The 15,983-nt window shown below is 36.1% G+C and overlaps 2 protein-coding genes across 2 annotated transcripts in view; one reads left to right on the plus strand and one right to left on the minus strand.

Moving 5' to 3' along the window:
* LOC113516388 (neuropeptide SIFamide receptor) overlaps positions 1 to 15,983 on the minus strand; it is a 195,021-nt gene that overhangs the window by 19,154 nt on the left and 159,884 nt on the right. The window lies entirely within an intron of this gene.
* LOC113520947 (uncharacterized) lies at positions 9,468 to 11,311 on the plus strand. The gene is made up of 2 exons (XM_052898524.1): positions 9,468 to 9,526; positions 10,637 to 11,311. Exons 1-2 carry the CDS (start codon positions 9,515 to 9,517, stop codon positions 11,228 to 11,230), a joined length of 606 nt encoding a protein of 201 aa, XP_052754484.1. The 5' UTR covers positions 9,468 to 9,514; the 3' UTR covers positions 11,231 to 11,311.

Here is a 15,983-nt window from a genome sequence, read left to right on the forward strand (position 1 = left end):
TTTAATTGATGTTAATGGAATGAGAACCCCACCTGCGCTATCGGTTTCCAAATAAAACAAGTCGAAGTAGTAATATTTTATTCCTTCGGGAAATTTTGTCAGTAGACCAGATCTTGTCATGTTAATACATATTAATATAGTAGCCATAAACTTAAAAAAAAAAATAAAGTGTTAAATGTTCTTAATTCAAATTTTAAGGCTGTCATACAAATTTTATAGTAGCCTATAGTACTTTAACAAATTAAGTTTATGCCAATTAGTGACACGCGACTTTGTTTATGCTACGTCGTCTCAAAGATTTAATAACAGATATATCTAAAATTTATGAGCGTTTTTGACGGTTGGGTAAAGAAAAGGAATATTCTTATACTTAGTAGATACAGAAAATATATTTTTTTACGTCTTTTTGTAAATATAGTAATGTACTACATGTACTTTTTTTTTTGATGGGTGAAAATGGTTGCCCCGCCTGCGCTAACGGGATACGCTGGCGGAGCACCAGTGAAGGGTGATAGATGAGAATGAAAACAGGCCAGTTAGCCCATCATGATGAATTCATCAAGAATTAACCATGATAGTTTCCAGGGGGAACCGCGAGGAGGTCGACCTGGTTGGGTATATTGCTAGCAATGGGATTCTCAGTTTCCATTACTAACAATCCCTTTCCCCCAGTACTACATGTACTAACACAGTATGTAACACAGAAATTTTCCACTTGCGCTACAAAATAATAATAAACTTTCTGACAGATCTTAATATTGTAAATTTTTCAACAAAATTTAAAAAGAGGGAATTTCTCATATTGGTTGTTTTTTTTTTATATTTGTTTCTATAACATTGTCAAATGTAAACCGTTTTGGATATTTATTTTTTATCTGAAAGGATACTTACAGGATTTTTATACTTACCGTATAAGTTCAGTTGTTTAGTTTTTACAACATAGTAACTCGTTTTGCCACACTTGAATTTTTTTTTATTTGTGGAAAACAATCTTAATTATGGCGTGGTAAATTTTAATGTAACCATGTCGGTCGCGGCATAGAAAGAATAAGCCACCCCTTCCTTTCCAGTGGGTGTCGTAAAAAGCGATTAGAGGAGCTTACATTGGAAGGATGGGCAGCAGAGTCCCTCTTAAAACATCTTTAAAAGTCTAACTGCTAATCCGCCTGCTAAGCGTGGCAACTACTGGCAAACCCATCCTTATAACGTATATATAATATACATCAATCGAAGGCGAGAAATGGGCAGTAGCGTCCCTCTTAAAACGTCTCTAAAGCCTAACTACAGTTGCCTATCCGCCTGCCAAGTGTAGCAACTATTGACAAAACTCTCTAGAGAAGCGCATATCTCTATGTTCTTTATCTATTACGTTCCACGTCTAATTAGTATTCGATAGCTGTCTTCCTTCCTTGCATTATATAAATTTAAAATACTCTTCGCTCTTACACGTGTAAAGCTTTATCAAAAACAACAATGGCGTTATTTATGATATTGAAAAATGTTTTTATTTACCACGCATTGATAATAAGGAAATACCACGAGTTGACGATTTAATATTTTTTATATTCGATTAGAGTGGCATAACTTATAAAAGTAATGTAATATATATATAATATATATATATATATATATATATATATATAAGTTTTATGTTTTATAAAATAATAAGTTATAAAACTTATTGAACTCAGAGAAATACAGTAATTAAAAATTAAGTTGTAATTTTATTCATTATAGTTACTCTTTTCCTCTCCTCTGTATTTCACTGGATTAGTTATATTTCTTTCTATGTGCTATATATATATTATAGATATTACTGTATGTTTGTATTTCTAACAATAGATTTATTTGCCACTTATCTATGGAGACCAGATTTTATCAGAGGGAGACTTTGTACTTAAGTCGTTTACTTGGGCACCTCTATCCCATTCGTGTTTCTACCGTGAAGCAGTTGTGTTTGCATGGCTGTGTTGCAGTATGAAGGGTGGGATATGGCAGTGAATTTACAGAGTACAGAGAAATAACACCTGAGCCCTCAGAAATGGAAACGCATGGTGGTATCATTGGCGAAACAGTATACTCTGTTATGTCCATAGTACTGCTCAGGCGACGGTTACCACTTTCCATCAGGTGGGCCGTCATTTTAAGTTGCATAAAAAAAACCACAGTTTTTTCAGGAAAAATGTTCAGTATCCTTATTAGACCTCTCTTTTAGATGATATTAACAATTTTTATGTCACCTGTATACGAGTATTAGCTTATAATATCACTGTGGATTGTACAGTGATAAGAAGGCAATGACAGGACCTTGTCAGCTTAGAAATACCAGTATGAGCTTAGTAACAGTTTGGAAGGATGGAAAACCCTCGGAGTTTCGTATTACAGATCGCTGGCTAGCAACCAATAACGACGTTCTTGTTTATTACACGACCCCATAATATAAATAATATTGCTAATGGTACCGGATCTCGGTTTTAGTAATATTCATTGTCTTTCTACGCCCTACAGGGAATAAATTTATTGTCTATTTGTATTTATATGTTTGTATCTGTTTGAAATAATACAATACTTATGATTTTGCTCTACGAAAGAATGATTTATATTATGACAAAGTTCGACCGGAACTAACAACAAGGGAGTGTAGCTTGTTGCTTGTAAAAAATTCATAAATAGTTCTACGTTGATGAAGTTATCATATGACAAACAAAAAAATAGTCTAAATTTTTTTTATTTTTCAAGATTTAATGCAATCGCCTTTATTACCTTAAATTTAAGGGCTCAAGTACGAATCCTTACTGATATTATAAATGTGAAAGTTTACTATCTCCCGGCGCATTAATGGCTTAACCAATCACAATTGGGGGAAAGGGATTGTTAACAATGAAGTTTGACAGCCCCATTGCTAGCAATATGTCCTATCAGGTCGACCTCCATGTGGTTCCCCCTGGAACCATCGTGAACAATTCTTGTTGAATTCGTCACGATGGGGTAACTGGCCTGCTTCATCCCCATCTATCATCTTTCACTGGTGCCCCGCCGGTATATACCGATAGCGCGGGGGAAGGGGGTTTACCATTCCATTATCACCCATTAAAAAATACATAATATCAAAAAATTTGTCTATTAAAGCATCACCATCATATCAGCCATTAACTGTCCACTATTGAACATTGGCCATACCCTTGTGGAGTTTTGCCAGTAGCTGCCATGCTTGGCAAGCGGGTTGGTAACCGCTAAAAACCTGGGGGAAAGGGATTGTTAGTAATGGAGACTGAGAATCCCATTGCTAGCAATATACCCAACCAGGTCGACCTCCTCGCGGTTCCCCCTGGAAACTATCATGGTTAATTCCTGATAAATTCATCATTATGGGCTAACTGGCCTATTTTCATTCTCATCTATCACCCTTCACTGGTGCTTCGCCAGCGTATCCCGTATATATATATATATATATATATATATATATATATATATATATATATATATATATGTTTTTGCCCACAAACTAATAATTGCCAAAAATATCTATTACGCTAAACGTATAAAAACTCGAGTCATAACACAGGTTGTTAACCCCGTGCCAATAGCGACTGAAACAAATAACTGACAGAGTACAGGCCGTTCGACGAGTGCTTACTCAGCAAAATTACCGCATGCTATACAATACGTTCATTCGATGTTCTTTTACGATGTTTCCCTCAAATCATCCGTTAAACAAAGAAGATAATAATAGCTCGCAACTTAATAAACAGTCGAAAATATTACATACTAGCGATTCGCCCCGACTTCGTACGGGTAGATAGAAAGATAAATTAATGTTTTATATAATTAGCTTTAATTAGCAATTAATATTGGTTTACAGCGGTTTTTTTTTATGGATGAAAATGGTATGGTAACCCCGCCTGCGCTATCGGTATACACTGGCGGAGCACCAGTGATAGATGACTGATGAGGATGAAAGCAGGTCAGTTAGCCCGCCCTGACGAATTCAACTACAATTAGTCACGATGGTTTCCAGGGGGAACCACGTGGAGGTCGACCTGACAGGATATATTGCTAGTAATGGGGCTATTTGAGCCCATTACTAACAATCCCTTTTGCTACAAGGTGTCCATAGGTAAGGGTAATTCCGTTTACCATCAGATATGTTGTATGCTTGTTTTACCATCAGTGTAGTATAAAAAATATAGCGGAAAAACGTGACGAAAAAAATATTGCAACCGGCGCAGCGTTACCCAAGCACTAAATTGTTGCACTGTAAGCAAGCAATAGTCACAGCGTTACCTTTCCACCGATATAGCTTGTCCGTTGTCCTCAAGTTTGATCATATCTCAACGTCGCAAAGCGTATTTTGTAATGTTTAAACATTGTTGAAACATTTTGACCGCTAATCTACTTAATCAGACGGATAAAGCTAAAAAGGTCAATTGAAGTTCACGTTTGGAACAATTTGCAGTTATTTTTTTTAATGCAAGAAATCATGATGGAGTAATTCCCCACTAGATGGAGCGATAGCCTCAAATGCGTAGGGTGTCAATGGATGCAGGTGGGTCGGGACCGTTACTTTTGGCGGTCTATGGGGGCTTATTTTCAGCAGTGGCCAGACAATGAAGATGATAATGGAATGATTCACCTGCTATGCTTATTATAATGTCGGGGCACCAATGAGGAATGATAAGTGAGGATGTAATCAGGTTAGACAGAGTTGGAACCGCGTAGAGGTCGTCATGACTCCTGTCATATATTGCTAGCAATAGGCATTGATAAACCTTATTTAATTATTTTTTTAAACAAAATTACAACTCTTTTAAAGTGAAGAGATGGCAAAACCAAACTAGCAGAAGCACAATCAGCCAGAGTTCAGGGTCCCAGGGCGAGAATTCGGCGTACTATGCGAGCAGTATCCAAGTATACCGCTTTCTACATCTTTCTCGGGAGTGAGCTGCCTTGGAATCCAAACCGTCTGAGGTGTTATTTAATTATTTATTATTTTTTCATTATTATATTAGCCATTAACTGTCCACTGTTGAACATGACACTCATACATTAGGAAGGTAGGCTTTGGTGATGTTTAAAAAGGGCTACTGCTGTTCATCCCTTGATCACTTAGTTCCTTGAGTCGCCTCTAACGATACCTACGGGAAAGGAACAAGTGGTCCATTTTAAGCCGAGACTACACGGTAATTATTTAATTAACTTAGTTAGAGAAAGAAAGAGAAACATTTATTGACAACAACAAAAAATTACAAAAATTATGAATTAAAAAAAAAAAAACTTTACATTTATTATTGCCAACGTGGTCACCACTCAGCGTGTGCTGCAGCAATTTAATTGCTACAGCGCTGATATTCTGTGGTGCCCATACGTGACATTACGAACGACGACAGCAAACATACGCATATATATATATATATATATATATATATATATATATATATATATATATATATATATATATATATATATATACATTTGTTATTTTGTGACTATATCACTGGTTACTTTTTAATTTTTTTGTTTTATTCAGGAACTTTTTATTAATTGCTTATTTGAAGATTAAAAAAAATATATTACGAGTACATACACATCGATAGGTATTTGCTTAGCTCATGGATAGGTCAATTTCATTGAATTAATGTAACATTAACCAGAGGGAGACTTTGTACAAAAGTCGATTGCTTGAGTATCTCTGTCCCATTCGTGTTTCAACCGTAAAGCAGTTGTTTGCATGGGTATGTTTGGGTTTGAAGGGTGGGATATGGCGTGAATTTACTGAGTACGGAGGAATAACACCTGAGTCCCCAGGAATGGCAACGCATGGGGGGTATCATGGGCGAAACAGTATACTCTGTTATGTCCATGGTACTGCTTATGTCTATAGGCGACGATTACCACTTTCCATCAGGTGAGCCGTCAGCTTGTTCGCCATTATAAGTTGAATAAAATAATAAAAATAATGAAGTAACAATTGTTTAATCGTAGTGTCAAATCAATACAATTTGTGTGTAAAATCAATCAATCAATCAGTTTATCTAAAATGTTTAAATATTTTTAATTAAATAAAATGGTGGACTGATTGAAATGAAATTTGGTAAACTAACTACATCTTAGACTAATAATTTTAGTATGTTAACACGTAGAATAGGTATTTCTTATTATTATAAAGGCGGATAACAGGTTACAGCCATCACCACTCTCCATTGATTCTATAATATCGCTATCAAACATGGAATCAGGTGAAGGTCGCATATGTTAAGAGAACCATTGTTCAGTGAAGCAACGGTTTCCTTATTTGATATCTGGTAAGCCGACCTTACCCTTCATTCTTATTGCGTAAGGAATAAAGGCTATAATCCCGTAAATATGTCGTGACAATGAATTTAATCGAGCTTACAAAGATTGCAGCCCGTGACTTGCCGATCCGACGATAGATTTGAATCTATTAATGTTATGGGCGGGGACTATTGCAAAAGTTCACTATTATTTTATAAGACTCGTATAATTGTGCGGTTAGAGATGCCGATTGATAACTAGACTGCCTATTATGTTTAGAACAGACTATATCTTAATTACTATTAAGGAATATTAAGGACAGAAGGGGAAAAATGTTAGGACACTTGATACGACACGACGAACTTATGAACATTATAATAGAAGGTAAGATAGAAGGAAGAAGGGGAAGAGGGAGACCGAGACATAGTTACATCAGGCAGATCAAGGAAGGAGTTGGTGTCGTGTCGTATCAAGAGGTGAAGAGACTCGCTGAAAATCTTAGTGAGTGGCAAGAGCTCCACCGACAAGAGCGCAGCTCTTAAATGGATAGATAGATAGATATCTTAATTGTTTGATATTTATACGTAGAAAATAAAATATCTATTAATTTTATTTGACTTTGCCTTTTTTTGTGAATTTATTAAGCAAATAAAAATTTTACAAATTTCATTGTTTACTCGCTTACTCGCTCTCTCTGTTGTGTGTGTATGTGAGCGCGCGCGTGTGCGTGCGTGCGTGCGTGCGTGTGTTCGTGCGTGCGTGCGTGTGTTGTGCGTGTGTTCGTGCGTGTGTGAGTATTAGCATACGTGCGTGTAAACATACGTGCATTTCATTATATTTTATAAATATTACTTTTTAGTAATATTTTACAGCAATATGTAAACTTCTTCTCTCGCCAGTCTTTGATTATGTTCAATTTTCCACAAATTTATACTACACAATTTCCAAACAGACAGGGACTGATTCTTGGAATAAATAAATATTTACCTATCTTATTTAAACTTATTCATTAACATTGAACGAGAAGGTCAATCTAATTATTAATTAACTCTGAGGAATAATAAATTACTTAGACTTAATATCAACAAAGGATAAATTTTGTAAACATTTCACAAAAATATGTTTCTGTAGTAGTCGGGTAATGCAGAAACAAGATTTGCTAAATGGTTTACAGGGTACAGAGGAATAACACCTGAGTCCTGGGGGGAAAGGGATTGTTAGTAATGGAGACTGAGAATCCTATTGCTAGCAATATACCCAACCAGGTCGACTGATGAATTCATCATGATGGGCTAACTGGCCTGTTTTCATTCTCATCTATCACCCTTCACTGGTGCTCCGCCAGCGTATCTCGTTAGCGCAGGCGGGGTTACCATACCATTTTCATTCATCAAAAAAAAAAACCCCTGAGTCCTCAGGAATGACAATGCACGTGGGTATTATGTCCATGGTACTGCTCATATCTATAGGTGACGGTGACTTTCCATCAGGTGGGCCGTCAGCTCAAAAGTTTAACATTTTCTTTTACAGACAAAAACTGACTTCAATAGTATCAAGAGTTTATTTATTTTTGTGTTTTTGTTTAGATCATCATCATCATCATCTCAGGCGTTAACTGTCCACTGCTGAACATAGGCCTTTCTCTATTAGGGTTTTGCCAGTAGTTGCTATGGTATATTTGGCGGGCGGGTTGACAACCACAGTAAGGTTCTGGTGATGTGGTGCTGGTCTCTCGACCCTAAATTCCTTAGTCGCCTCTTACAATAACCACGAAAAAGGAAGGGATGATGCATTCTATGCTGAGTCTACAGGACAAAATTTGTATAGATATCAGGTTGTAACGAAATGTTGAAACATGGATGGACTTAATATGGTAGCAATACGTAATATCGATATGTCTATCAAGTATCGGTTGGTATTAGAATTATCAAAATCGATTGAGAGTCAGTGACGTAATCGCTTCATACATAGACTAAAAAAACAAAACGGACGAATGGAATTATTAGTTCTAATTTTGGATATTTTTTTTTAAGCAACTTCGAATGACAAAGAAGTTGACGGCCCACCTGATGGAAAGTGGTAATCGCTGCCTATAGACATGAGCAGTACAATGGACATAACAGAGTATACTGTTTCGCCTATGATACCCCCTATGCGTTGCCAGTCCTGAGGACTAAGGTGTTATTCCTCTGTACCCTGTAAATTCACTGCCATATCTCACCCGTCAAACCGAAACACAGCCATGCAAACACAACTGCTTCACGGTAGAAACACGAATGGGACAGAGGTGGCCAAGCAAACGACTTTTGTACAAAGTCTCCCTCTGGTAAATCTCTGTTGTAAATAAGTAATCGTCGAATATGTAGAAAACTAGAAAGAAAAATTGTAGGTACGCATAAATAACAAAAGGTAAATAAAGAACAGTAATATTTAAAATTTTATCAAAGTATTAATATATATGAAAATATTTTCAGCCATTATTCAGTCTTCGTTACTGTTTGGACAAATTTATTCAATTTCTATATCTTTGGATTTCGGTTTCTCAAACTTTACCAGAGGGAGACTTTGTACAAAAGTCGATTGCTTGGGTACCTCTGTCTCATTCGTGTTTCAACCGTGAAGCAACTGTGTTAGCATGGCTGTGTTTCGGTTTGAAGGGTGGGATATGGCGTGAATTTACTGGGTACAGAGGAATAACACCTGAGTCCTCAGGAGTGGCAACGCATGGGGGGTATCATGGGCGAAACAGTATACTTTGTTATGTCCATGGTACTGCTCATGTCTATAGGCGACGGTTACCACTTTCCATCAGGTGGGCCGTCAGCTTGTTTGCCATTCTAAGTTGTATAAAAAAAAAAAAACTTATTTCATTACACACTATTATTATTTATAAAAGCGGTTATTTTTTACGTGTAATTTTTTTTCATTCATGTCAATATATTATCATAATTATTTATAATTATAGCAATGTCCTTACGAGCCGCTAATCATTCGTCAAACATGTCAAAAATCAGTACAAGGTACGAGACAGCGTCCACGCATCCACTTTCCGTGACGCAAGATTCGCTAACGAACTACTGCGTTCGCATAATGAGATCGAAAAAAAATATATATATTTCAAGTACAAGCGCCGGGGACTGTCGCAATCTGGGTCAATCAATAATTTCACTGACATATAAAAACGTTAATTCGAACTTATGACCCATCAGTCTTGTTGCAAACGTGACACATACAGTTTACAATGCAAAACACTGTAAGTGCATAATTTTAATAATAAATAAATTGCACATGATTATTTCCAACCATTTATACACGGCATACACCGCGTAATCTCTGATTTATTACTGGCCCTTTGATATTTAATTTCACCCTTTTCAACAGAAAATGTTTTTTTTGTTTTTGATATATTACACAAAAAGAATAATAATGTCCGAAAAAAAAATACAAATTTTATTTGTCCTTTGATGTGCAGTTAAATTTAATGGTGGATAAATGAAACAATATTTTTCAAATATTAAATATGCTTGAGAAATTCTATACTAAATATAATAAAAGAGAATATTTAGATATCAATATACTTACAAATTATTATAAAGTATACAAAAAATTTCAAGTTTACATCTAACTATATGTTTATTTTTGTATTTACATTGGAGATATCAAAAACAGCAAGTTGCTATTTTAAAACAATCATTTGTAAAATTAGATTTTTTGTTTATTGTTATTTTGGATTTTGTACAATTTAAAATTAAATTACTTAATTTAATATAACTTAAATATTAATATAAACTTTGCTATGTAGCCCCGGCATAGAGTGGGCCACCCCTTCCTTTCCCGTGGGTGTCGTAAAAGGTGACTAAGGGAACTTAATTGTAGAGGGATAGGTAACAGCTTCATTCTCTAAAAGTCGTCGAAACCTAACAGCGTTTGTGATGTCGCTTGCTAAGCGTGGAAAAACTTCTGGAAATATCCTCCAAGGGGAAGGCCTGTGTTCAATAGTGGATATTAGAGGGAAACTTTGTACAAAAGTCGATTGCTTGGGTACCTCTCCCCCATTCGTGTTTCAACCGTAAAACAGTTGTGTTTGCATGGCTGTGTTTCGGTTTGAAGGGTGGGAATTTACTGAGTGGGTACAGAGGAATAACACCTGAGTCCTTAGGAATGGCAACGCATGGGGGGTATCGTGGGCGAAACAGTGTACTCTGTTATGTCCATGGTACTGGTCATGTCTATAGGCGACGGTTACCACTTTCCATCAGGTGGGCCGTCAGCTTATTTGCCATTCTAAGTTGTATAAAAAAAGCTCAAGGCTGATATAATAATAATAAAATAATTTAATTAATTTTATTATTTTGAATTGCAGATAATTTTTGCCGCCATTTTCGCGTGCGCAACGGCTGCGCCAGCGCTACTGCTGAGCCACGATACGGAGCTAATGCACACTGTTCCATTAGCCAAATCCACAATCACGAAGAGCAGTCAAGCGGTTGATCATGGAAGCACTCTAATCCATACACCTGTTCTTCCTGTCGTTCACACTTCACTGGTACATACTCCAGTAGTACCTGTATCCAAAAGTACTGTTACGAAGAGTAGTCAAGTCGTAAACCATGGTGGCACTGCAGTAGTTCACAGCGTATCAGTGGTACCATTGGCTGCACACGCTGTTCAACAAGACGCTATAGTACATGCTGCTCCATCAAAAACGACCGTGACAAGAAGTAATCAATTTGTCAACCATGGCAGCACGTTGATCCACTCAAATCTAATTCCTGTGCATACAGCCCCCGTTTTGACTCAGTCAGCACCGGTGCTTGTACACCCAACTCCACTGTTCCACTCATCTCCATTATTGAGTCTGAAGACTGGAGACTCAGCAGTGTCCCATCATAGTTCGACTGTTCACGAGACAGTGCCGGTTGTAAAATCATTACCGTACGTCTCTTTGTACCACTGAACTTGTTGGTGTCTGTTAAATTATTCATTATGTTTATTGTATTGATTGTTTTTAATAAATTTATTTTTTGAAATCTGTAAATGATGTTTGTTTGATAATTTTTGGCACAGTTCACAGTTTATGCACTACTAACTGTGTGATCCTGGCTTAGGATAGGTCACTCCCTCCTTTTCCCTCGGTGTCGTAAGAGGCGAGAAAGGGAATTTAATAGTGGAGAGATGAGTGTCCCTCTTAAAACATCTCTAAAGCCTAACTGCGGTTGCCAACCCGTCTGCCAAACGTGGCAACTATTGGCAAAACTCCCCTTATGGGGAAGGATTATGTTTAGTCTAGTGTGAGGATGAGATGTGTAGATAGATAAATAGATACTCTTTATTGTTTCCTTCATAAGATTACAATAGTAAACTTATTATAGATACAAACAATTACAAGAAAATGTTACACTAAGAAAATAATGGACGGCCTTATCGCTAAGAGCGATCTCTTTCAGGCAACCTTTGGATGGAAACGAGTAATTATAAATAGTTTGAATATTTGTATAGAGTAGCTACTTTTTTAAAATTTTTCTAAGTCTAACCCTTGTACTAAGGGTGGGATATGATAGTGAAAATAGCTTCAAAGCTTAATTGCGGTTGGTAACCCGTCTGCCAAGCGTGGCAACTATTGGCAAAACTCCTCTTATGGGGAAGGATTATGTTCAGCAGTGGATATTTAATGGCTGAATTGACACTACACTAACCGTATCTGACATTTTTTTTATTACAAAATGGGATTGCTTCTGATTTTACCTTACCTGACATATACCGGGGGGAAAGGGATTGTTAGTAATGGAGACTGAGAATCCTATTGCTTGCAATATATCCAACCAGGTCGACCTCCTAGTGGTTCCCCCTGGAAACTATCATGGTTAATTCCTGTTGAATCCATCATGATGGGCTAACTGGCCTGTTTTCATTCTCATCTGGCACCCTTCACTGGTGCTCCGCCAGCCTATCCCGTTAGCGCAGACGGGGTTACCATACCATTTTCACTCATAAAAAAACCTGACATATACGCCACTAACTGAATCCCAGTTTCGACTATGTAAATATGCTAATATTGAATGGCCTACAAAACTTTCTTACAAAATGAATTGCAAATGAAACGCAAAAGGAATATTTCAAATCAGACAGGTAGTTCAAGAAATTAGCGCGTTCAAACAAACAAATAAAATTGTAGCGTTTCATTAAACATATATAATGATATAATGTTAAAATTGGAACTAAAATATCTTCTAGTAAATAAAATAATAGAGAAATCGCAGGGAACCTCCCGTGTGATTTCTATACAATTGATTGGAATTTGGGAAATCAATAATACATTCTTACGACGACAAACAAGTATGAATATTTAATTTAATGAATGAAATGAGTATTTATTTGCCAAAACACTTTTACATCGATGATTAATTCTTCGAATTACACAATCGGTATGCAAGCCTGTGGTGTGAAATACAGAAATGCGATTTGGCCATGGTGATACATTAAGTATTCGACTGATATACTAAAATATATATTTTTATATATAACAATGTCTATATAAATAAGTATTGTAACAAAACATTTTTATTATGAATGAAAATAGATTTTTTTTATACAACTTAGAATGGCAAACAAGTAGACGGCCCACCTGATGGAAAGTGGTAACCGTCGCCTATAGACATGAGCAGAACCATGGACATTACAGAGTATACTGTTTCGCCCATGTTACCCCCCAATGCGTTGCCATTCCTGAGGACTCAGGTGTTATTCCTCTGTATCCTGTCAATTCACCTCATATTCTACCCTTCAAACCGAAACACAGCCATGCAAACACAACTGCTTTACGGTTGAAACATGAATGGGACAGAGGTACTCAAGCAATCGACTTTTGTACAAAGTCTCCCTCTGGTATTTATATCTAGTATAAATATTTAATAATAAAAATTATGATTTCGTAACAAAGGATATAGCACTGAGTTAAGTTTTCCTCGGAATTAGTCCAAGCATCCTTTACTACCAATTGTGTTTGAGCAATGAGTTTGCGTAGTTCACTTAATTCGGCCGAGTGGTTTCTGTCATTTAGAATAATCATAATTTATTGCGGAGATAGTCTTTAATCATTGCAAAGACATCATATATATCAGTGAAAGGCCGTGATCTTTTCGAAGTCAATTTATTTATTTTGCTAACTCTTTCACTCTTTAGTAAATGCCAATCATCCATCACTGTTACACGATATGTTTCGTTTCTTTGTACGCAGTTTTGAAATTTACAAATTTTTCAATAACAATTTTAAATTTTAAATTAATTAATTCTTTTATATTCTGAACTAACAGAAATTTATAACTACTATTGCTTTCATAGAAAACGACAAGAACGAAACGATATGGTGGGATATGGCGTGAATTTACTGGGTACAGAGGAATAGAATAGAATAGAATAGAAAATCATTTATTCAAATAAACTTACATTGAAGCACTTTTGAATAGTCATTACATTTTTTTAATCTACCGCACCGAATAACACCTGAGTCCTAAGGAATGGCAACGCATGGGGGGTATCATGGGCGAAACAGTATACTCTGTTATGTCCATGGTACTGCTCATGTCTATAGGCGACGGTTACCACTTTCCATCAGGTGGGCCGTCAGCTTGCTTGCCATTCTAAGTTGTATAAAAAAAAAAACGTATTCTTTTGACCTTGCACTCGTCAAGAAAGATGATCCGCTACGCATTTCCTCTTGTATTGTTTGTTTTGTGCTATCAATTTATTTTCCTCAATCACGATGATTCTGATAAGTAATTTATTGTTTAGGATTGTCATTAGTCGTTGTCATTATTTTGTTTATTTCTTTCTTACATCTTTTCAATGTGTTCTTCCAAGAATTGAATGCGGCAGTAGGTAAACACAAGATTTACTAATACTTAGGTAATATCCCATTTTGAGTAATCAAGAAAAATATCATATTTCCCAGAGCTCACCGTTAATTTGGATTGATCTTGAAATTTGGCAAAAACAATATTATATTACAAATAATAGAGGGGATTGAGTGAAAATCGAAAACTAACAATGTTTGGTTTCAACCAATGCTAATAAATTATGTTTAAGTGCATGGTTGTGGGATTCGATTCCAGTACAAATCATTATTAGCATTGATACTTGCTGTTCAATTTCACCAGAGGAAGACTTTGTACAAAAGTCGACTGCTTGGGTACCTCTGTCCCATTCGTGTTTCAACCGTGAAGCAGTTGTGTTTGCATGGCTGTGTTTCGGTTTGAAGGGTGGGATATGGCGTGAATTTACTGGTTTCGAAGGAATAACACCTGAGTTCTCAGGAATGGCAAACCCATAGGGGGTATCATGGGCGAAACAGTATACTCTGTTATGTCCATGGTACTGCTCATGTCTATAGGCGACGGTTACCACTTTCCATCAAGTGGGCCGTCAGCTTGTTTGCCATTCTAAGTTGTATAAAAAAAAAACCATCATAAAATTCACCACAAATTAAAGTTTCATCATCCAACCATTTGTATGAGTGGCGGTATTCCACCGTGCGTTTTTCAAGGCACTTTCTTCCACATACAATATCATAACCTACAAGAAAACTTCCGACAGTGCTCATGGTAAGCCGGAGTTACTCATCATCAGGTGAGCCGCATGCTCGTTTGCCCCCTGTGTTGTAAAAAAAAAAAAAAAATTAGTATTCATAAGTACGTCAGTTTGTACTGCTGTCTGTATGTATGTACTGTTATAGGTATTATTTCCGTATGTAAGAAAAATAGGACGTACTTAATCATTTATACCAGTCATCTAGGCTACAGTCTCTACTTAGTTTGGGACAACAAAAAAATTTTTCAGATTAGGCTCCAGACACGAAAAACAAAGAGAAGTAAGCACTAATGATATCAACGTATTCGGAGATAGTTTACTTTCGACAGAACTAGCATAATCACAATTGATATAAAACAACAAGCGTTAATAAACTCAACTTTTTCTATACAAAACTGAAACATTTCTTATGACTACGACGAATAACCTAATTAACGCAGTTTCGACTAGTAGCTGCAAACTATTGTTTGTATCAATTCAACAAAGACAAATTTTCATGTGCCTAATGATTCGTAAACATCATTATGTCTAGAAGGGACTAATTGATTTACAGTTCATTGAACTAGTATGGTATTAATGAAACAACGTCATGTTATGGCAAACAATAAAATAACAAAGGGCATATTTGTTGTTTTAATACCGAAACGCTATGACCAGGAATGAACGATATAATTAGAAGATCACTACGTAACAAAGTAAGATTCAGTAGTTTAGTTTTAAAGTTAAAATAACTGATTTTGCCACAATGAGGTCAGTTTTTTTATGGAACGCAATTTTAAATGCTTAGATTATATATAGATAGAGTATCGAGCCTCAATAACGGATCAATTTATTGTCAGCTAATTGTCAAATTAGCTGACTCTTTTTTTATCAGTGTTCTACTATATAATTACGCATAAAATGTATCGTGAGTGTTTACGCGTTAAAAAGACGCACGAAAAAAAAAAACAAAATAAATATAGAAGTTATAAAGGAATCACTCATAACTTATCAACCAAAATTGTATGAAAAAGTTGACACACTTTTCTCGAAGCATTTGTATATAGACACTATAATTAAGCACAAATGATTACTAAATCAAATACTTTTGTCCCCTACGTAGTGGTAGTTACTTGGTAAACGTA

This window comes from Galleria mellonella, unplaced genomic scaffold, assembly GCF_026898425.1.
Source record: "Galleria mellonella isolate WM207_F2 unplaced genomic scaffold, CSIRO_AGI_GalMel_v1 utg44, whole genome shotgun sequence".
In the NCBI taxonomy this organism is placed as follows: Eukaryota; Metazoa; Arthropoda; class Insecta; order Lepidoptera; family Pyralidae; genus Galleria; species Galleria mellonella.